Consider the following 24,697-nt stretch of genomic DNA (forward strand, 5'->3'; position numbering starts at 1 on the left):
GTCTGTGTTAGATCTCAAAATCCATCTGGGGGAACAAGTAAATGCAGTCTAATAAACTGCAGGCAACTCAGGTTGATACTGGAAAAGTTACTGCAGCTGGAATGGGTAATCAGCTGCAGCCATGTGCTGTTTTGGGCTGTGGTGGAGTTTATTTTCTTCACAGCACCTGGTACAGGGCTGTGTTTTGCACTTGTGCTGAGAAGGGTGTTGATGACAGTACAAAGATGTTTTCAGTACTGCTGGGCAGTGCTTACACAGAGTCAAGGCCTTTCCTTCTCCTCACTCCACTCCACCAGTGCGTTCCACAAGGAATTGGAATGGGTACAGCCAGGACAGCTGAGCCCAGCTGATCTGGGATATTCCAGACCACATGTCACCATGTTCAGCAATTAACTGAGGGAAAAGGTTGGTGCAGGGGCATTGCTCAGGGACAGGCTGGGCACCAGCTGGTTGGAGCTGAGCAACTGTTTTCATTTAGATCATTTCTCTTTCTTGGGTTTCATTTCTCTCCGTCCTTTTTCATTTCATTACAATTTATTATCATTATTTCATTTCAGTTATTAAGCTGCTCTTATCTCAATCCATGAATATCCTCATTTTACCCTCCCAGTTCTCTTCCCCCATCCCCTTGGAGGGGAAGTGAGACAGGAGCTGTGTGATGCTCAGCTGCTGGCTGGACTTAAACCATGCCAAGGCTCTATCAGCCACAGCTACAAATGGCACCATTCTAACATGACTTCTGATGTGAGTGCCCTGAGAACTCCCCTGACACATGGCACAGAGTGTTTGCCATCCAGTGTCATGAAGTACAGAAATTTCTAAAGTTTGTCTTACAATATTTTGTATACTTTGTGTAACTAAATGACTCTCATGTGTGTGTCTTCTCCAATGCCTGGGGGATGACACACACCTGAATTGTCCTTAAACACCCTCCCAAAGGCTTTTGCCACCAACACAGCCAGGATATTGTGCTAGATGGACTGGGCCTGAGTCAGTTTTGCTCTGCTGTTATGGTCTGACACTGCTTCTATTCAGGAAGCAAAAGGAAACATTTTGGTCTGCATTTTTCAGTTTTTGATTAAAAACAGTCCTTTTTCATTTCTGTTACTTGCATTCTTAGAAACTTTTTCAAACTGTGTTTTGGGATACATGAAATCTTCTTTTGCTTTTTCACTTGTCCTGAGTAAAGGCTGATTTTAAGTAACTGCATAAAATCACAGAGACACTAACTACTGTTCAACACAGTTCTCCAACTCCACAGTTTAGCAGATGGTAGCACAGGGATGTGAAAGAAAGCAATGTTTTTCCATGATGTCTGGTGGCCAGCAAAGTTCTCTGGAAAGGTGGTATAGCTGTAAGAAACACAGCTCTCAACACAGATCTCAAGAGGGTTGGGCATTTTGGCAGGCTCTTACTGGGTCACAAAAAATATGGAAGATGATTTCATTTAAAATTTACCATACATTTACATGTTTTAAGTGCTAGTTATTGCTGTGTTTACCCATATTTTTATATGTGACTTTGGGCGTGTTTACAGTAAGAAGAAATAATCCCCATATGCAACACTTAGATAATCCTTCTAATATGGAAAATCTTTTCCAGTTACTTAAATTTAGCATACAGGCAGACACCTACTCCAAAAAGAGAGATGTGCCTTGCCTGGATTACTGGTAATTAATACAGTTGTAAGATGCCTTCGGGCCATGCACAATAAGTTAAAATTTCATGGTTTGCAATCTCGTAGTCACAGAATAGAACAAACACACAACCAATTTGTATTTAAATCTCCCAGACAGTTTTGCCTGGCAAGCTAAAGATGTGTTCAGATGAGAGTGGGGAATCAGAATTGAGGCACGTTACAAAAATTTAAAGGAATTTCAGGATGTTCACCACAAAATGTACTGGGAAATGCTCAATCATCTCCCTGTTCCCTTATCCTTTCTTTATGGAGGCATCCTAGTACACTACTTCTGTGAAAAATGATAGAAATTCATCACAATGTACGCAATTATATTTGGCCCTGATATGACACAAAGTAAACAGAACTTTTCCAGCACTTCCTCAATTTGTGTGAATGTGCAGAATTTACTGCTCGCTTGATTTGCCATCCGGATTGGAAGCTATGTAGGCAATTATTGTAAACTAGCACCTGAAAAAGCTACACTTCTCTAAATATTTTTCATAGAAAAGCCCTTAGCAAGTTTATAGTAAAAATTTACACATCAATTGACACACATTTCATAGCTGATGCTGTGAGAAATGGAAGTTGTTGCCAAGATTAAAATGCACAAAAATCAAATGTAAATGCAAAATCCTATTGCATTTCTTAAAGAGAGCAAAGCTGTTATTTAAAATACCACTTCTGTATGCAGCTACAAAATTTAATATTCTGTCTGAACAATTTATGTATAGACAGAAGCTAAAAATATGCATTCCTGAGAACTGTTTATGCAAGTTGAACAGAGTGGGATTTTTTATTCGTAAGCATGAGTTTAAAAAGATGCAATTTTAACATCTTATTAAAGAGATTAAATTTTCCCAATTTTCTAGGTGTTAATGCAGTTCACTATTTAATTAGTCCTTTTTTTAAATTAAAACAATATTCAGTGGCCTCTGATCTCTGATTTTTCCAGCATTTTCCATATCAAAACTGTATTTAAATCACAGAATAGCTTTTCCATTACCATAAGCAGCTGCGTTTCTAAGCTTCCTAGAAAGAAGCCAAAATCTACTTTTTAAAGGGATTTTTTTTCCTTTTTGATCGATAGGGTTCTTATGCTTAGAAATCTTATTTCCAGTTCTTATCCACTTGCTTGCATCACTTGTTTCTACCCCATGGTTACACTTCCAGGAAAAAATGTAATATTCTTTATTGTCCTTTGGTTTTTCAGCTAATGGCAGTTTTCTTGTAAATATTCCCTATTTCCATCAACTGCCAAAGAGGCCTTCTTAGCACCTGCTCACCGGTCCTGAAAATTATCAACATTGTACACAGTCATGTTAGTCATGTCGCTGTACAGTATTTTTCCAGAGTATTAATATTTCCCTCTCTCTGTTGGCAATTATTTACCTATTTCACCCTGAGAATAATTTTGGTTTTTACAGCACAAGGCACTGATGATTCCTAGACATGCTGTGATCAGCTGACATTCATGGATCTTTATCATCTTCAGTCATTTCCAGAAGATGTGCTCTCCCTTAAACTAACAATAAAACTCCAATAGTGTGTGATGTGGCCCAAATAATATGATTCCTGAATGTACTAAAAACCTAATATTTATGTTGATTTGTATAGGATTATCAGTTTCAAGGATCAGGCCAAAGGAAATTCAAGCTCACTCTATGTAAAGTATTTCTGATAAGAAGTGTAAGTTTACAAGGGTATCAGGTTTGCCAGATAAGACTGAACACATGCATTGAATCCGGATGACCTGGGCATCCAAATAATGTAAATGTAAGTCAAAATCAGAATTGATTCAGGTCATCTTTTGGCAAGGGGATGCAGTTACTCTACAGTATTTTTAAGGCTCCAAAATGGATCCTTCTGCTCTGTTTTCAGCTACAGAAGCTTTTCTTCTACCAGAAAAAGGACACACTGCACTTTCTTGGCCAAATTTTTCCCACTTTCACACCACCCCTCCCAGCTTTTTAGGCAGCTTAAAGCAAAGTGGATTGCAACTGAGCAAAGGTGCCTTCTGCCATTCCCATTACATCACTGGCTGCTCAACAAGCAAGTCAAATTTAATGTATTAGTTCAATTCTTCATGATTTTCATGGTTGTAATCAAAACTCCCTCCTGATCACATTGAGGAAAGCTGTTGACAAGTTCTCTACCTGGCAGAGTAAGACAATGTCACGGTGATGAAATGTCACCCCTTTCTAGAAAGGAATTAAGGGCAAAATCCACTTCTACAATCTGTCCTCCCTAATGTCATCTCAGAGAACAGTGCACTTAAAAAACATCTACAAACTCCAAACAAAAGAAAACAACCCCCAACTTCTCAGATATATCTTCAACACACGAGATTATAGTGCAAAGAGAAAGAAAAATTAAATAGGAATAGTAGACTAATTTAATCTCACTGCTTAATTTGCTACTGGAAAGCATTCAAGCAGGATATGATGATGCTAAAATTAAGAACCTACATTTTGAGAGCTTTCATGAAAAAAGAAGACATTTGAAATGGAAGATATTTTTTAAACCATATGAATTCATAAAGTTTGACCTGAACACATATTAGGAATCTATCTACAAGGGCACTGCATAAATTCTTAGTCCCATTTATATTGTTAAAAACATAGCAGCATTTCACCAGGTAGGTCTGTCTCCAGTAAAATACTTTAAACTCCCTTTACATTACAGAAAATCTTGAAGTCTTCAGTTATATTGAAGATTACCAATAACTGGTAATTGTCATTCTCTTTAAACACCAAATATTCTCACCTTGACATTCTCAGGAAACTTTCAACTTAGCAAGCTGTTTGTCAGAGACTAGTGTAAGATAAAGTAGAAGTCATTATTCATTAAAAACAGACACACTTTTATGAAAAGAGAAGCCTACAGTGCATTTCACCTAAACATTTATCCATAACATAAGACTAAAGTAATACAATTTTAAAAAGCTGTTAGAATCTTTAACATTTAGACAATTTTGAAACAAAGAAACAGAAGATTAAATAAAATGAATACATGGATTACAAAGATACAAAGCAAAACTGAGTAATGGAAATATTTTTCTTGATGAGTGCTCAACACTGCAATGGCATTTCCTTTATTAAATTCTTCCTCATAGTGACATGACTCCATATGTAAGTTATAATGGAGAAGCCACAACCAGCATTGTAACAAAGTGACACACTTGCCTCTTTCACTTTATCTCTTTTTAGGCAGAAAGGAATTAATAAAAATTACAAGACAAATTATCTGTATCCAGGCTTAAAGAATAAAGGCTTGACCATTGTTTCCATCAGTTTTTCTGGGTTATTCATGATGCTGGAGGGCCTACACATCACCTCCAGAGAGAAAGGATGCAGGATGTCCTTCAGCCACCATCACACCTCCACAGCACTCTAATGGGGAAGGAGGTGCTGCACAGCACAGCAGAGCCTGATGTAGCCAGCTCACTGATATAGATCTGTCTGAGAAGACACAACTCTGGGCCTTCCATTAACTTATATTGAACTGCTTGATCAAAAGATTCCATCCATGATTATTCTGCAGGAAAGCCTTATTTTGGCATTGTTTGTAGCATGGCATTCTTACAAATCCAAAGACTAGATCTGCAAAGAATCCCTGCCACATTTCAGGTCTCAAGGAGTAATATAATGCCCTTACCTGCCCCCATGATGAGCCCTGGTGCAGTGTCCTTGGTGTGCACTGTGCCTGACACGTAGGGATTGTCTGCCCACCGCAGATGCAGGTGAAGGTAACAGTCAGGCTGGTGGGGGAAGAAGCAGAGAACGGGTTTTAAAAATCACTGCTACCAGTTATGCTACAATAAATGAAAGCCCAGACAGGGAGCAGATTCAGCAATGTATGTCTTCATAAAGAAAAAGAATGGCTGCTTCCCATGGAGCCAAATTCCAGTCTGAGCTATCAGTCTTCACTTTATAACAAGAATTTCTGGTCATGACTGCACAGTCTCAACGAAAAGATTTCCAAACTCAAAGAAGTCAGCATTGTTATATAAGCCCCCTTCTGACAGAATAATTGCTTAAAAATTTTAATTAACAGCAACAAGCATGTCTGTTGGTCCCAGGTAAATGGTAAAATTATGATTAAAAACAACTGTTTAGGCTAAAACACCTTTTTTAGTAAAAAAGTGGTATGAAAAATAGCATAATGAGTTTAGGACACATGATGTCTCCATGCTAAGCAGCTCACTGCTTCCTGCCCTCTGTGCAGTGCACTCACAGGCCATACTGCTCCCAGCAGTGTGAGCAGGAGCTTTGCCAGGAGCCAGCTGCCACTGCCATCGTCCCACCCACCTCTGCCTGCTCTGCACCAGGCCCTGCAGGCTGCACCCTGCAGCACAGCCCTGAACCCTCAAAAGCAGCTCCAGCCCTCCGCTGCTGCCACGTGCAGAGGGGGTAAAGCTCTGGCAGGGGCAGGACTACAAGCGTTTATTTTGTCCAACAATGCAGAGCTTTGAGTCCCCAGGAGCAGAGAGTCAGTGAGAAAAACACAAGGTTTTCAGTACAGCCTTGCAAATAACAAAATAGTGCTGGCACTTGGGACATCTAAACAAACAGAAATAATATCATCTTACGAAAAAAAGGGAATTTTATGCAAATTACTGTGGTATTTATTTTCAAGCAACTTTCAGGAGTTCCCTTCAATAGGGAACCATGGGTTACCTTGGTTTGTTATAAAACAAAAATATGAAGAGATGGAAAGGGAAAAATTCGTGGTAATCTCTGACTCATGATGTACCCCATATAACCAGACCAAATGACTGTCATGATTGTTCTGAACTGGGTTGTGTGGCTGGCACACAAGAAACGTGTCCTCTTTGTGTCAAAGTGATCTCAAATACAAAATGCAGAGCAACAGAAAGCCCTGACTGTACAGGATGACTGGACTGAGAGCCCCATGCAATGCAAGCACATTTGCCTGCTGGTTTGGCTGGTAAACTCAGCACAAAGCTCTCGGGCTGCTGGAACTACTGCATCTCCTACCATGCAGAGAGTTCCTGCACACTTTAGAGGGAGGAAACACCAAAAGAGCCACTCACAGGTTTGCAGTTGGTGGGTTTGCCGTTCATATCGATGTCTGGAGGGTTTAGAAAATCCCAGTCACGGCCTTTGTTGTAGGTTATCAACGTTGTAACTTTCCCGTCAATTTTCTGGTTGGCCAAAAAGACTCCTTTGACACCTCTGACCTGGAGCACAGAGAAGAAGAGTTAATATCCAGCACATACACATTTTTTTCAACAAGGATTATCCTCGATTAGCTGCCCTTTTGTGGCTCTGAACTGTGTATCTCAGGCAGTTTCTCCTGGAAACTGAAAGGAAAGTGGATGATACCTTAAAAAAAATAGGAGGAAGACAAAAAGATAAGAGAAAAGGGAGAAAGGGGGAAGGCAAGGACAATTACAAACTGATTTTTGTTTCTAAATGTATTTTAAAAGGATATGCAGTTCTCTCCATGTCAGAAGGCTAATAAAATTACATGTTTAATACAGAAAACCACAACAGTTTATATAGCAAAATATAAAAATTATGATACCATGGCCTCACCATTAAAATTTCACTTCTGCATTTTCTTTAATATCTTTAAGACATCTTTAAAATGCTGTTCTACATATGATGTAAGCAATTTTTAACAACTATCTAAATTTTACACTGCATTTCTTTGCCCATATTATATAAATATCACACAAATACATTACAATAACACAACACAGTAGCATATCCTTTAAAATAACACTGAATTGGGAAGCACTCCTGTCCTTTGCAGGAAATAAATACAGGCAGATCATCTGAGGAAGAAATATTGAAGGCTGAATCACCCTCTCAAGCATCTGAAATGCTTCCACACTCCAGTTAGCCAACCTTCACCTGTTTAACCTCTGGAGAAAAAATAATAATAACAACAACAACAAAATCCTGTTCTCTTGGGCTGTTATTATATTTCAAAACAACCTGTATTAGAAAATTATTACAACTTGAAGAGTTAAAATTAATTGGTATAATTTTAGAAACAACCTGACAGTAATTATACCTTAATATGTTTAGTTCTAGCCCTAACATTTATGTTATTAACATATTAATGTGTATTCCACCCAAGGGCATGAGACAAGATCTTCTATTAAAAGTGAAGGTTTCCTTAAGAGTGCTCTTGTTTCCCTTGCCATTATTTATGAGACTTCCTGAATTTTTGAAAAATTCTGGACAACATTTATAAACTGATATACATTTCCAGGACAGTACAGCTTGGGTGCTGACTCTTAAAAAACGTGAACCATTCATTACAGATAAATGCACAAGACAGCCAGCTCTTTGAATGATCAGGAATATTTGCCCTCTGATAACAGGACGCACTTCTGAACTTTTATTTTTCATTTAAAATATTTACTGCTCCCTTCTTTTTGCAACTGCCAGTTCTTAACTCCATTTAACATTCATTTAGCAGGAGTCTGCATTGAAGGTGAAAAGAAGGCAGCCCTACCAGCAGGCTACAGATTTGATACTCACTGTTTATAAATACAGGAAGGAACTGATGCATATCTACAGAGAATAAGAATGTTCTGCTGGTTATGGTAATAGCCTAGAACTTGGAAATATATATAAGTTTATATATAAAAAAAATCTGTATAAACATTTAAATACTCTACTCTCTCACGAGCCCCTTCTTTCTTAAACCCTATGCATTTGTGGTTAGGTTACTTATCCAGGATGCTGAAAGCTCAGAACTGTCTCCAAGTCAAACACACCATAAAAGTCAACTACTTTGCAGTGCAGGTGAGAAAAGGAAAGGAAGGGAAGAAATTATGAACCTGCTTTCTTTACTTTCAAAGCACTTTAACCTTGCTGGAGATTTTTTGCATAGTCTACCTTTGAGAGACAGCTCAGCCATAAAAAGCCTGCAGTTCAAATATTTACGTGGGAAGGCAGACTTGGGGTAAAATTTCTGTGCATGTCTTTCTTTCAGTGAACACAGTATTAAATATTTACACAATAATTAGATCAGGGACTGCTACTGAGGTTTCCCTCTTCATTTGTGGATGGCAAAACCAGTGCTGCATCATGATTATTTTTGTTTCTCCTCTCTTTCCCCTCCCCACCCTCTCGCTTAATGAATATTTAATGATTCCATATAATCATCAAATGGGAGCCAGGCTAGAATTTTTCTCCATTCCCACCCCCATCTCTAATCTAACCAAGCTCTAGGGTAACTTCTCCTCTCTAGAATATGGGGCATAAGTGTTTGAATCTATCAAACGCTGAAAGGTTATGAAAACATTTCTTCCAGTGTCTCAGTTAACTTCCCTCACTGCGGCTTATAAAGATAAAAGCTGACCAGCACTTCACAGCAGTTGTATTTTGAATAAAAGGCATAAACCCTGCTTGAAATAATAAATAGGCTTCAGGCATCTATCTTCAGAGCAAAGTCAGAAATATCATGTTCAGAGTGATGTATTAGCCTAAAACCCAGTAACTAACACAAAATTATGGTGTGTAAAAAATGGCATCTTTAAAACATCCCACCCCCGCTGTAGCATTTTCCATTTCCTTTCTCCTGTGGCCTATAAAAATACACACCTGACTCTACAAATACTGGAAATGAAGTGTGTCAAATCTACCTCCTGGATGAGGCTGTGATGCCAAGGCACCCAAATTCCTCTGTGCATTCTACTCCTTGACTTAGTTCCCTAATCTAAAATTGCAAGATAAGTATCTTTCTATCAAGAAAGGAAAAGATTCACATTAATAGCAAGTTGCTATGGAAAAGAAAATATTTCAACATTGTGCAGTGCTCAGTTACTCTGATGAGCAGCCCAGGAGCCACTCAAGACAGCTGAACATGAGGAAATTCAAAGCACCTTTCAGCTGATTTTTTTGAACTTTGAGCTTAGCTCTCAGAGTACCTATTTTCTTTAACAGTTCAGGGGATAGTTGTTCCAGTACTCTTAAGAAAGCACTTTGTACCTTATAAAATTATTTTCTGAGATTTTCTGCTGACTTATTCATTGCTCTTTGTTACATTTCTGATATTCCATCCCAACAATATCCTGTTTAGTTGGTAGCAAGAAGCACAGTTCAGATGGTCCCACAGTGTTTATTAGCAGTTACTGAAATGTAGCAATTACTGCTATATGATATATGTCTGTGACAAAAATTTAAATATATGTAACTTGTTGTTTGGGGAAAAAAGGCATGAAAAAAGTGTACTGCAATTTATATAGCTCCTGTCTACATAAGGAGTTATCTGCACAGGAACCAATGTAGAGGTATTTATTACATTAGCATCCCCATTCTGCAAATATGCCTATGTCAAATTTGTGACTCCTTCACACTGGCAGCACTTGATACAATTTCAAGGACATGCTCCTTGTATACAGTCACATAATTCAAGAACATGCTCCTTTTGGATAGTCAGTAGTACTTAGCCTTTTTTTTTTCTTCTCTTCTTTAAACAACTATTTGGAAATTATTTCCTTTTACATGTGCAACATGAGAAGAAATACAGTGCAAAAAAAGATAAAGCATATAAAAGAAAATGAATACAGACAGGCAGACACCTATTAAAATTTTTATAGCAGATGTACAAGTAAAAGGTGAAGTGAAGTCAGTAGAAGATAACAAAGATGAACAGTACAAATTTTAAAGAAGATTATAGACTGGCAGAAAGAGAAATTTTCCACCACTGAGGACTGTCTCTGTGCTGCACTGAAGATTCCCCTTCTCATATTTGCATTTAAATGTCCTCAAAAACCCCCCAGATTAGAAAAAAAAAATCCCATCCTCAAGGGCTGCAATATGTGTTTTATTTATTAGCAATTTTATACTGAGTAAACAACCCACACATTATGAGCACTTGATCCCATTCTAGTGAACAAGATGAACACTAATTATTTATCACGCAAGCTATCTAGAAGCCATCAATGCTCTGCTGTAAAGCAACTCAATTTCATAAAACAGCTTTAAAAAATTGAATTATGTGGCTCCATGTCTATTGTCCTTATCATGTGTACATTTCCTTCTAAATGTAACCCTACACATTTATCCAGCACACAATAAACTAAGACTGTGTTATCTAATATGCCCACAGTAACACTGGGAAATTATGAAACAATCAGTGTAACTGAATTAAGTTAATAATTCTTGTAGACAAAAGGATAGCCAGGGGTAACATCTCTGTACAACTTATCTGAAATTACATGCTACAGGTGCTGCAAGGAGTAGAGGTTGCACCTGACTGCCTTTTAGCTCTGCTTGGTCACGAGGTGACCAGGAGTGAAACACTGCTAACTAATGCTGTCAATAAATCACCCTGTGGGAACGTGGCTACACACAATGTGTAGCTTCACTCATTAGGAAGCCTCATTTCTAAAAAGGTAGAGTCTAGAAAATAATCACTGGTAATGAGAGGCCTTTCTGTTTTACTAGAGCCATTTAGAAAGAAAAAGCTGAAGAAAGATGGAGGAGATAAGGAGGAAGAAAACACTATCATTTTCCCCACCAAGAAGAGTCTAATTACAGCCATTTAACAATTCTGTCGCTGTGTGCCTTGTATCCAGAATTACTACAAATCTTTGCCAAAGAAGTCTGGTGTACCTTTAGAGTTTTTTGGGTTTTTTTTTTAATTTTTTTTAATTAACATCAGGCAAATTACGGTGTAACGGGACAAACTGAGTCAGACCAAAGCTCTGCAAGTTCAATGTTCTGATAATGGCCAGAAAGAACAGAAACAGGGCAAATGTACCCCTTATTACACTGACATTCACTACATTGAAATTCCATTCCCTGAACAGAAACGGAATTGATAACAGTCTGTGATACTCTTCAAAATACTATAGTCTTTTATTTCGTAGAGTGCACTGATGTTAAAACACAAGATCATTTTGTTTACAGCCGAGTTTGTCTCACACAAAATGATGTTGGCACAAGACACCTACTGAAGGCAAGTGGATTTGCTGTCCAATATCTAATTTTGTTGGCTCTTAGCCTTTCAGAGCTGACACAACCTAGCACAAGGCTTGCAAGATTACTACCTAAAACCCTACTGGCTAAAAGATGTCCTGCTCTTAAGTCATGAAACGCACCACAGAGTCAGCAAGAAGAAAAAAAGCTGTGCATAGACAGCTCCATAATTTCTTACTTCAATAATAAATTCTGCTGCCAGATTCACTTTTCAATATCTTAAAAAAAAATTAGCAAGTTTTGGATTTGCACATCCATAGAACCCCATCCCAAGAATCTAGAGTACACAACACATTAGTAGGGCAACCGGAAAACATATAAGTAGTAACAATGTGCTACAAATAAGACAGAAATCCTAGACTTGTTACTTTATTTAAAGGTAACTGTGAAAAGACATTGGTTTAAAATTAATTATACTTATAATAAAAAAAAAAAAAACCCAAAACCTCCACACAGACTACACATAATGGAAAATATAAAGCTCTACCTCCAGAATATCTATCAGGACGTTCTCTTCTGGCTGCTTCGTGCTCCGGACATTCTCCAGCAGGATGGAGTAGTAAACACCTTGTGGGTCAGACTGGTACAGGTTGTATGTGTCTGTCTGGTACCACTCCTGCACAGCCACAAACACCTGGTTTTCATCTGTACTGATTATCTGCAAATCCTGTAGGAAAGTAAGGTACACAGTGACTAATTTCTTACATAATTTCTATTTTAAAAACAGTAAGTTGGTCACGAGAGTTTCATACTAGGGTGAGGGGAAACATCTGAATGTTTAAAAATAATAATGTCTCAACATAATACTAATCAGCATGATGTATCCCACTGCTCCAAGGTGCTTCCTCACTGCTTTTTGCAAACCACCTTAGTGAAGAAAAAAAATTGTGAATGTGCAATAGCTGGAATCTGCTTTGACTTTACCAGGAAAAAACTTCTTGAAAGGAAAAATAGGGAAAGGATTAAAAAACAAGTGACTGACTTCACAAGATCTGGATAAAAGTCAATGGAGGAATGAAACAATATTAACAAAGCTAATCTAAAAATAATCTTCAAGTAATAGAGAAATGAAAATTAGGTAAAAAATAGCATAACACAAAGAGGATCAGATATAATGTACAGCAGTTCACATAGGAATTAGTACTTATCATGCACACAGCTCATGTGTATTACAGTAGATTAGATTAATTTGTCTATCTGTGTCTACAGAACCAGTTAAATATTCAACAGTAACAGGAGAGTCAACATTCTGCATTCATTTCCCAAGAATTTCAGGCACGGATATTGCTGCTTTCAGTTTTCCCAGCTTCTTCACTCCAAATGTCTCAGACAAACAAAATGCACATCTGGAGAAAATAATTTAACACTAATATTAAACAGAAGAAATAAATCAGCTGAACCACGTTTAGGGAAGATAATAAAGGGACATGGGTTTGCAACACGATATGGCAGCACAAAGGCAGATGTTGGGGCTATGTAAGAAATGACATCAAGTCAGAGACTGAAAGCTTGTAAACTCTTCGTGACCTTGGTACTTAACTGGGACACTGTATTCGGTTCTGGACACCTTATTACTGGAAAAGTACTAATGCAATGGAGTGAATATTGAATAAAGCTACCCAAACGTCAAGAGAATATGAATTTAGGATGAATTTGCTTTAAAAGAAAAGAACCACAAAAATGCAAAACCAAAAACACACAAAAACCCCTGACAAAAATAAAACCCAAAAAACTCAACAAAAATCCTTTGTAAAACTCAAGGAGACAAATAAACCAAATTTGTAAGAATCCAAGCTAAGACTAAAGAAATTGTGAGTAACAGAGCAACACTGAGTACTCAGCAAAGCATGGCAGTCACACTGTAGGCAATGTATGCCCAGTGACTGAGGCACTTAGATGAAAAAAAGACAACTATGGAAGTAAAATAATGCAATGGAAAGTTTTTTAATAAGAACAGAGGAGGGTTATTAAATAATAATAGTTTAGATAATTTCAAGTATTTTTGCATATGTGACACATCTCAACACAAAAAAATCTAAATGAAGTTTCCTATCAATGTCAGCTCAATGCTGTTTCCAAAGACTTTCATTTGAACTTTGTAGTAGGTTTTTGTTTAGCATCCCAGGAATATATATTTTTTTTTTGTACTGAAAACTTACTCCAAAGCAGAGAGTCTGGCAAAAATACCAGCAAAACACAAGAACTGATCACAATAGCTTCTTTTAAAAGCCTCTTTAATGCACAGAATGTTTCATCTCCTGCCTTTAACCAGGGCAACTGAGGCTTAGTAGCCCACATTATACCACATGGAAAGTTCCCATGACTTCCCATGACTGATAATAAGGATGGAAGCAAAGCAGAGTCAAAAGGAATAAAGAAACAATTTTTTTTTTACGTGAAGACCTCTAGAAAACCCTTAATCTTCCATGAAGCCAGGACCTTTCTGCAAAATTATCATCTACATTATTACAATAACACATTTATACAGTGCCACAGACAAATGCAGAGCTCCAGGGAATGCAGGCAAGGCACTTTCCATGCCCCAGTGCTTTCCCTGGTGAGGTGGCAGTGGCTGCACGGGTGGCCCTTGGTGGCAGAGGTGACAGGCTCAGCTCTGGGTCTCCCACCCCAGGGTGGGGCAGGAGCAGCTGAGCCATCACAAGCAACAAGCAAAGAGCCAAAACGTGCAGTGCACAAGGACAGGGAGATTAATTTTGGGCAGACTGTAGGGGTCAGGTGAGGGGAAGAGGGGTTAGATGCAAAAGTTTACTCAGCAAATACAAGTTCACTTTTTTCTTGGCAGCGGCTGTTACTAATAAAGATGTTTGTCCACTCAGGCTGCTGGCTGGCAACTTTGCTGAGGCAAGAGCTTAACAGATCCTGGTCTTATCAAGAGAAATTACCCTTTCACTGCCTTGAACTTTGTTCCTTCCTTTCAGAATTTACGATTTCAGATTTCCAGTTCAGCCTTATAGTTATTTTCCTTTCAGAGTGATTTCTTTTCCCTCAAGAAACAAAGCAGTCCCTGAGTTATACTACCTTGCAAGAGTCCTGTGCAGCATTTCCTGCCCAGTGCTTTCTGATACAATCCTCTGGGAAAAGTAATTGACAACAAGAGGAAAACTGCAAATTTCATGTGCAATTTTTCAACTTATCTTTCAAAATCCCGGATGACACAAACTGCTGAAAATCTAGTTAAAACAAAGGTGAGTTGTCATGTCACTCCTGTACTACTCCTGTACTGAAAGGTGAATTTAAAAAGAGGAAATTGATTGGCAAATACAGGGGATGGGTTGTCAGTGTGCCAAATCCCTTCCTTCATCCCAGCTACCCACTGCTCAAGAGGTGAGAAGCACATGGAAAGGGGACATCAGCAAATATTGCTGGACAGAACCTACTGTCTGTCATTTAAGAGTTAACTAGAAAGGATGTCCGAGAAAAAAAAATATTGGTGGATAAATACACGTTTTTACTGCTTTATTTAATTCATGGACAGAGATACAACCTTAGGCTGTAACCTCAGCAGATCCTACAAGGAAAGCAGTTATTTTTTTATGATTTCACGCTTGGACTACAGCAATTGCCTTCCTGCTGGACCTCCTGCTTTCCCTCTCTCTCTACATTCTGCAAGCTACTCAAAGTGCCACTGATCATCCCATTTTTCTGTAATTATGCTATTCACACACAATTTATTCAAATTCACTTATAAAGACCTACTTTACTGTTGCTAGAGATCTTCGGGGTTTAGAAGATTCCTTATTGTCTCTGTTCAGACTTTTGGTATCTCCAGGCTGCATTTTCATTTACATTCAGCATTTAAGATCTTGTGGTTTTCTTTCACTTCCATGCTGAAATGAGACTCCATGGCCATCCAGATGTCCCAAGACAGATGTTCTCCCCAGCATGCTGTTTCCTCTGTGGTATGCTCATTTCTCCATGGGCATCCCTTCTCTTATCCCTACTACTTCACCTTTTCCCCTCTCAGGTCTGCCATGCCTGCTCTGCTCTAGCTCTTGCTGACCCAAGTATCCACGCTCTTGCCATTTTCATTTTCTCTTTCTCTTTCTTTGCACCAAGCTCACCAGTGTCAGTTGGTATCAGCCAGAGACTGTGATTCTCAAATATCAGTATTCTCCCTTTCTCTCCTCTTCTTAGGTTGTAAGCTTTCACACAGTTCTGGGGCTCTAGAGATGCATTGTCCAAAACTTCTTTTTTAAAAAACCTCTAAACTCCCATGAGATTTCTCTGTTTTGTTTACTAAGGTGCTTCTTGTGCACTGTATTTTGCAAATTCCTTTGTCACAATTTTTCCTTCATCCTCCCCTTTTCACCAGGACATGTTACACCACACTAAGCACAGAAATCTGTGTATTTATCACTAAAAATCTGTGGAATTACTCATAGGTCTAAGGCAGTGAACCAGCCCATGGAATTAGAATTAAGGACAGCTGGAGATCTGTTGAATCAGAATTACTTTTCTACAAAAAATGCTAAATGAATCCTGATCAAAGACTGCATAATAAAATTTGGCATGATTAAGTTAGGCATCCACTGACAGGTCATGTCACTCCTGCTCTCTCAGGGACTTGTAAGCTGCTATGTTTGTACTACATCAATAGCAGAAAACTTAATTAACAAACAAATAATACAAAGACGGTTTCAAAGTGATACTCAAAATAATTAGGCATTTACAGAAGGCCAACTTGTGCCAAAAGATGAGCACCACTTCAAAGAAACTCCACATCACATGGACAGACACGATCTGTTAAATGAATGATTCTGGGGGTGTACACAAGGCATTGAAAGAACTGTGCATGTTCAGCCATGACCTGCAGCACAGGCATCCAAGAACTGCTCCAGCAAGTACACTGACACAATCAAATATTTATTCTTGAAAACACTCCTTAAGAATGCTTTCTTTACTTCTAAAACAGAGACACCAACATGATCAGTCTTCCCATAATTACCTGCTTTTAATGTAGTCAAGTCTGTTATCACATAAAGCTGAATGAACACCCAAACAAAAGTCGGTCCAAAAAGCCCAAAGCTATTAAACAGAGTTGGGATATGGGGGTGTTGTGGACAGCAGGAAAGAAGGAAACAGGTTTAAAGGAGGAAGGGAAGGGAAAGGAGTTGTTTTCATTGTATACCATCTGCATTCAGTAACCGACCAGCCTAAAATTCTACAAATACTTTACAGAATTTTATATTCAAGGAATGCTCAGTAGGGTTTACCGTATTACTAACTGTGATAAGAAACTCTATGACACAAACAAGTACAATTTCAGCCTGAAGACAGAAGGCTCTAAAAGATGACAAAGATTGTAGAGCCTGCCAGAGCTCCTTTGCCTACAATGTGCTGATGGCATGGAAAGTATAATCCAGTGAACACACTGTAGGCCAGTATAATGATACACAGGCAGGACTGTGGAGCTTCAGTCAATAAGGCAAATAAAAGAGAACCTCAGAATCCTTGGGTTTTAAATCTTGCAATTTTTGGTCAGATGTCAGAATTCTGCCCCTTTGCAATCTTTTAATGCTGTGGTCGAGCAAAATGTTGACATGAAATAAGCACTGTATTAAGCAGAGAATGGTGAGGAGTAAATGTATCAGTAGTGGAACAGATGTAAGCACTCAAGGCTCAGTAGGCTCAGTCCTGACCTCCAGATGTACCACATTTATACCCCTGTAATCTCTCAAGCCCAGTCAAGGTAACTGGATGCACATATCCCAGAGATAATCCTCCTAATCCTACTTGCCTGGCCGAGTGAAAAAAGTTCACGGAGAGAAATCAATAAGTTGCACAGTGAAGAAAAGAACAGTTCCTTGAACCCTCCTCAGATGGATTTGTACAACCAGCAAGTCAGACAGCTGCTATAGCTCAGGCTCACTGGCTGCCCTGGTGACACTGCCGGGAAAGGAGTGTTTCCCCTGCATCAAATGCCACTGCCACCTGCATTTCTACTTCATTCCCTTTTTTACTTTGCTCTACAGTCACTCCAGTGGACTTTCAGAGGAAAGGAGCTGCAGCTGAAAATTGCTCTTCTGCCTGGTACAGGGGAACAACCTCAGCCAAAGCCTCCCAGGCTGGTGAGTGGCAGAGGTGGTGAAGGGCTTCCCAAGTGGAACAGAAATTTTGGGAGACTAAGAACTTCGCTAAATGAGCTGACAGAGACTCAGCAGTTTGCAAGCCAACCACCAGGCAGCCAAATCCTTAGAGAACATCACACAAAAGGACTGCAGGAATCTTCTACCACTTCTGCTGTTAATGAATAGGCCCATTCAAGGATTTTCTTATATCTATGATTGAATGATACACACAATTTCAGAAGTCTGTGGTTAAAACAGTGATGGGTATTCAGACTGAGGCAAGGAAGAGGTGGGCATGCTTTGAGGTGACTAGGGGATAATCAAACAAAAAGAAGACATGAATGTGATAAAAGGTGTCTATGGAGAATCATATTACCATGAGTAAAGTACAGACTTCAACCTATTTCTAAGGCAATAGGATGTTTTTCTTCTTTTGTTTTTGTTTGCTCTTCCCCCATACTTCCATTTATCTTGGTTACCTGAAAAATTTTACATTATTGCCAATTTCACAAGATTTAAAAACCATACAGAGATTGAAAAAGATGAAAGAAGCTTTTTCTACACTGTATCTTCTCAGAACTAAACTTTCTGAACTGCAGCAGGATACAACAGACAATACAACTCTTGCATCATTAAGATTTTTTAGGAGGCACGAATTAATGCAAAATCAATCAATGCCTTGTATCAGTTCTTAAAAGGAGATCATTATCAACTGAATTTATTTAAGAGAGATAGGAAAAGGACTCAGAATAACTAAATTATTCCATATTGCAATAGTAAAATTGCCATAATTTGTAGCAGTTTCCTTGCCTTGTTGAAAAATTTTGTTAATTTTATTTGCTTAAACTTTCAGAGTGAACTATTTTATTGTTACCCACATCAGAGCATGACTCTGATGACCTGAAAAACGACCAGACCCAATGTACTCCTCCCTCTCTCCCTCCCCAAACTGCACTTCTCAAGGCAAGGGCAACCAGAGATGCAGGAATGTTTGTTCAATACAAGTGTGCTGACACACACTTGTCAGCCCCTGGGCAGCTTTGCCCTCCCAGCAGTGGCAGCTGAACCTCTGCTCCAGGCTGGAAACAGCCCAAGGGGGATTGCTGGATCCCCTGGGACACTCCTGAATGCCTCACCAGCCAAGCTGACACACAAATGGAGCCCTGCTCCTCTTGGCTTGATTTTGATATTTACTTCTAGGAGTTCCTAACTTCTGATCTAGTTTTAGCAGCACAGAACAAGCAATCTTGGTAAAATGGAATACAGTATAAAAATCAGTTCAATTTTAAAATAACAATTTGAAAGTTCCTCTTCTGTTTTGGGGAGCATACAAGCAACCTTTGATATGGTGTCACCAGCCTTTGCCACCACTCATCCCAGCAGCAGCCAGCACTTGTGAGATGCAGGAGACAGCTGTGGGATTCCATGCAATGTCAGTATCAAACACAGTGTTCAAAGAAGAAAAAGAAAAAATTTCTCAACAGCACAGAAAAAAGGTTAAAAAAATTATCTGAATCCTGATGGCCCCCAAAGGCTCTGCTGTCTGTACACTCACAGAGCTATGATGTGTTACAGAAAGGTGATCTCAGCAGCACTGTGGAGCTGGAGCCCAGAAACTCAACAGAGGCAGAGCTTGGCTGGAAGCTGCTTTTAGCAGCCTTTCATTCACAATTAAGGACTGTAGATATGTCCAAAGACACACTATTCTTTTCTAGGTTTCTCTTTGGGGATGCATTTGAACAAATACAAACACAAATGCAAATGCAAACGCAAACAATATTAAAAAAAAGAGAGAATAACTTCTTTGCAGATTTCCAACCTTTTCATATTGAAAGGAAAATGAGACATCAAAAACATTTTCTAACCATTCAGTCTAAAACTTCTTGTTCTACCTCTATATGCAAAATCATCATGAAAGGAATTTATGCAGCAAAAGAATAACATCTGAAGAACCCAGCCCTGTTCCCCAAGGCAAGTGGCTGCATTTTGGCACAGCTCTCCTGACATTGTTAGACACGTCCTTCACCAGTCTGCAGCATCTTCTGACTTGGCTACAGCTTTCCTTCCCTGTATACAATCACTGCTCAAAAATCCTGTCCAGAAACCACTTGGAAAGAGATTTTTTTAACACCTCATTTCATGCTTTTGAGAAAAATGAAATATAGCCTGTTATAGTCATGCTTCATCTCCTGCTTAGGCAAAATCTAATATTTAAAACTCTCTGGAACTCAGATCTTTCAAAAGCTATTGGTTTTAATCAATCTTAAAAAAAAGCCCTTTGTAAATTCTTCCATTCTGTTTATCTCCTACCACCATAAAAGAAGCAACTCCACAGTCACATGTCCTAGATGTACTTTTAATGTGCCCATGTCTTTGCTGATATCCTGTGTCTTTGCAAAGTTCCATGATGCAATTCTACTGCACTTGGATGATTCTCACTGAAATATATCACTGTGAAAAATTTCAGAGCTGTATTTTTATTTATTTCAGCATGTCAAATTTCTGTTGTGATGTGAAGATACCAAATCGCTTAAAAAAAAAAAAAAAAGGAATCTTTCTCAGAAAAGGTTCAAATCTTTCAAATTCAGCATTATTCTAATGTTCTAAAGCTGTGTCTGGCTTCCAGGCTCTCTTACTGAAATTTTCAACTCTGTTCTGTGCAGATACCAAAGAAACTTCTCCTGGAAGCATTGTTGAAATGCTGAAGAGATAATATTTACTTCATTCCTCTCGTTGGGTATTGCCTGAACTAGGAAGAACACAAAAACATCCATTTCAAAATGACACAGTCAACCTGTTCCTAGGTAGTTACAGACCATCCAAAATGAAACCATTAACTTCTAACTTACTTATTCAGACAGACCTGGGGTAATTCACTTAGTAAGAAAATAAAAGGAAAAATAAACAAAAGCCGTATTTTCCAAGGCAAAGAACTGAGCATGCAGCACTTTTTCAAACAATCCAGACTTCATATGACAGAAATACCAGGGAATTGTGACTGACACTTTATGAATGTGTCAGAAGCTCCTTGTTTACACTCTGCTTCCCTGCCTTGAGCCTTAATTGCTTATTTGTGTCCCAGGGCAGGGTTCAACAGGCTGCATTCCCTTGAGGGGTCCCTGTTTGGCATATTTTAACATTTAAAAGCTGGATATTCTCCTGCTGCTTTCCTGACTACAATTTCCCCCAAGAAAGAAAAAAGGCTGCCTTGAAGGCCTGAAAAACACAGAAATAATTTTGTGGAAGAGTTGGTCTATATACCTGTCTTTGACCATACATTTCTTGACAAGATAGAGAGACAGATCTTTCTGCAGTGCTACTGGAAGCATATCCAAGTTTCAGATTCTTGTTCAACTATTAACTGAGGATTTGATCAGAAATTCTGGTAAAATGTTGCACATTTAAAATGAGAAGTCTTCAGACCACAATTTATACTGACATAAAAAAACCCAAAAACCAAACCAAAACACTCTAAGATGGAAAAACCTTGAGATTAGTATATTTGCTTCATAACAATAACGGCAAAAGGAAATAAATTGTACTCTAATCTCCTTCATTAGATGAGCAATGAATTAAACCAGTGCTATTCAAGGCATGCAAGGAAAACAAGGTCTCTTTTTCTTCTAACAGTAAAATTAGGAAATACACTGTGTGCAGCACAAAACATTCAGCTCCATCAGTTAGACCATATTTAAATTTCTGTGTTTAATTGCTGATTTACTACGGAAATATAGAAACCCCATCACTAGGAAGATATGGAAGACTGAAGGAATCTCTCACCAAGTCTTGCAATTTCATTGAGCAATCAAAGTCCATACTGGAATTCTTTAATGAAATAGAGCACTATCAAGTAGCTAAATTCTTTTATATTCATGCTTATACCAGAAAACCATGTGGAATTAAAATGTAATTGATTCTTGAAAGACCACTTGCTCTGCATTATTCCATTGGGTGTACAGCACTGCCTCATGGAAGCTCAAAGCCTGTTGCAGTAACTGATGACAAATAAGCTGTTGTACATTATTTCCCTCTATGGTTTATGAGTACCACATTAATGGAATAAAAATAAAAGTAGTATTCAAAATAAAAATAAGGATTCAAAAATCCTTACAAGGAGAAATTGTGAACTCAGAATAATGAGGTTTGAAAAAGAGCAGAACAAAACTAGTAGAGGTAGAAAGAGAAGATGAGAAATGCAAAAAGAGAAAGAAAAGCATGCACACTTACTTTTGGCAATGCATATTTTGGCAACTTCATCTGCACAAAGCCATTTCGACGGTAAGACACGTAATACTTGGTCCGATTTGCTGATGTTGTCTATACAAAGGAAAAACAGAACTGTGACAGCTTATGTTGAAATCTAAAGAACCTGAGATGGAAAACTGTTTTGCTTTTAACCTATAACTGAAACACGTAGTCATTACTTTTAATGCAATGTTCCAAAGCACCAAAAGGAATATTCCTAATAAACATCAGTGAAAATAGTCAACTCACAACCTCTTCTGGATTTTCTAATCAGAAATTAACACCAACATGCTGGTATATATAAATTAGCATAATTCCAACTAAGCCTTTGAGTACCACCAGATGATATCAGTAAATAAAAGTTAGCCTTTGGTAATATTTCACTTTTTTTTCCTATTGAGATTCATCTTCTTTCTTTGATTTGGAAAATCCATTTAAAAACCTAAAAATTTTTGTGCTTAAAAAGGGAACCTGATCTGAAAGACAGCCTATCCTTAAAAATGACAACCTGATTTGGCTTGGTAAAAATGAAGTTGATGTATGACAGCAGGTCCACCTGCCTGAATATTTTAAAGGTAACAAAGTATTTATTATTGTACGCATTTTTTGTGGTATAAAGACTGCGATGCCTTAGAAATGTGATTTGTTAAATGATGATGGATCAAACTAAAAACTCCATCATTTGTTTAACTAGTGCTAAATGGCAGTCTTACCCATCTGTTCACAGGCTTTTTTAAAATGCATGCTTTAACATCATTCATTTTAAATGACTGGAAATAATGCAAGACAGGAAAATTGGAGTTGAAGCACCTAGTCATGTCAAGCCTCACTGGTATTAAAGGCTGGTCTGTGCTTAAGAACAGCGTTGAAACTTTAATCCTCCTACTAAAACCACCTCTGAAACTGTCTGACTGTCAATGCCAACTGGGAAAAAAATGAGTATTAGAAAGTTTCTGATCTTCGTGGATATAGACATTCTAAAGAAATGTGGCTGAGATCTTCCTCTAAGATGGTAAAAATCTCCAAAATAGATTTGGGCCAGGACTAGCAGAGCAGACTCTGATTCACATCTGCACAGCTCAGGGAACATGAACAATGCTGGGGGCAGGAAGAAAGCCTGAAATTCTCTTTTTGCCCAGAGGATTCTGTCCCATCCTCTTTTTTGACGGGCATTGCTGTGATATGATGAGGAGTCCCTGGTCTGATTATAACTTATATAACTGTACTTTAGTGTAGTGATAGAAGCATTTCCACATGGTTTCAAAAGTACACCCTTTCTCAGAAGTGCAGCTGCTGTGTGGTTTCACTGGAACAGGTAAATGCCATCCTGCCTCACACCTCTGGGGTGGCTGTGCTTCAGATGTGACTGTAGGATCCCAGAGTCTCCTTCTATCCTCCACTAATACAGACAAGACTAACTGCAAAACAATTTAGCTGTAAGATAAACATTACATACTGTGGTTTACTGCAGAAAAGTCCCAAAGAAAAAGACTAGAGATGTTTCCCTTTATGCTGAACACATGAACATCTCATCTACCTGCACTGACGTGTCTCAGATCTACAGAGACCAAATTCCCAAAGGCATCATTGAGTAGCAGCTGTCTGTTACTTATGTGTACATTTCTACCTCGCACTTCCATTTTGTGTCCACTCACGTCTGTCAGGAAAGGCAATAACAGCTCAGGATGCAGTTGTACACGACATCCAGCAAAGCAAAAGGCTTGATGAGGAGGCAGTCAGTGTTTTGCTGAGCACAGCAGCCTGGAAGTTTGCGTGGTGAGAAGCAGTTCTCAGCACCTACACACCACAAAATGGATTTTAGACTGTGCCTAGGGGGAGCCACAGGTGATAACAGCTTTGAGCAAAATGAGTGGCATGAGTGCTAGAGCAGATCTGAAAAATGCATACTTTAGTCCAAAAGTTCTTTCCCAATGCCATTGTTTGGGTTTTAGTTTTGGGATTTTTGTTGTTGTTTGGGTTTTTTGTTTGGGTTTTAGAGGGTTTTGTTGTTTGTTTGTTTTCTTTTTGATATCGGTTGGTGTTTACATTTGTTTGGTTTTTTTTTTTTTTTTTAGTTAATTCTTCTAAGCCATGAGGGTCCTTGAAACCACTACACCAAACAAGGAGAGAACAGGTCCCTGTGGAAGAAACAAGCCCAAGGGGGGAAAAAGTTGGAAAGGAGCCAATCTGATGCACACTGAGGCACTGGTGGGGAGGCATATCCATTGGCACAAAATGGCTTTCCTGCAGAAATCAATAAACAGGTAAGCTTTGCAGCCAACAAATCTCATCAAAGTAAGGGAAAAATGACAGCTGAGCACTAAGGAAAGCACAAGCAACTTCCCTGGTAAAATCTAAGAAAAGAAACAGGATATAACTGCTCCTTGAGAAGTTTGCAGCTCTGATAGACTCAAACCACAACCAGTGCCAAGCACATAAAACAATTCTTCCACGTGTGCCTGAGCTGTACTGGTGCCATGTGGCTGACAAAGTTCCAGCCCGTTTTTCTGCAGGCAGGTCTTGTAGTTTGGGAATGAAATAACCCCACTGTAATTTGGACCACCATGAGCTGTGGATGTGGCACTCGGGGACACGGTTTAGTGATGGACTTGGCAGTGTTGGGATTATGCCTGGACTCGATTTTAAGGGTCTTTTCCAAACTAAATCATTCTATGATTCCATGCTAATTTGCTCCAAGCTCCCCAGCTATGGCCTTT

General features: G+C 38.7%; 1 protein-coding gene across 2 annotated transcripts in view; it reads right to left on the reverse strand.

The window, feature by feature from the left end:
- The window catches only part of SORCS2 (sortilin related VPS10 domain containing receptor 2), a 531,576-nt gene that overhangs the window by 65,837 nt on the left and 441,042 nt on the right, over positions 1-24,697 (reverse strand). For both annotated transcript variants that reach the window (XM_063401574.1, XM_063401573.1), the window contains exons 8-11: positions 21,963-22,052; positions 12,134-12,313; positions 6,735-6,881; positions 5,336-5,438 (exon numbers count right to left, since the gene is read on the reverse strand). In XM_063401574.1, the coding sequence (XP_063257644.1) occupies positions 5,336-5,438; positions 6,735-6,881; positions 12,134-12,313; positions 21,963-22,052 (520 nt within the window). The remainder of the gene's footprint in view (positions 1-5,335; positions 5,439-6,734; positions 6,882-12,133; positions 12,314-21,962; positions 22,053-24,697) is intronic.

Source organism: Prinia subflava, chromosome 7 (assembly GCF_021018805.1).
Source record: "Prinia subflava isolate CZ2003 ecotype Zambia chromosome 7, Cam_Psub_1.2, whole genome shotgun sequence".
In the NCBI taxonomy this organism is placed as follows: domain Eukaryota; kingdom Metazoa; phylum Chordata; class Aves; order Passeriformes; family Cisticolidae; genus Prinia; species Prinia subflava.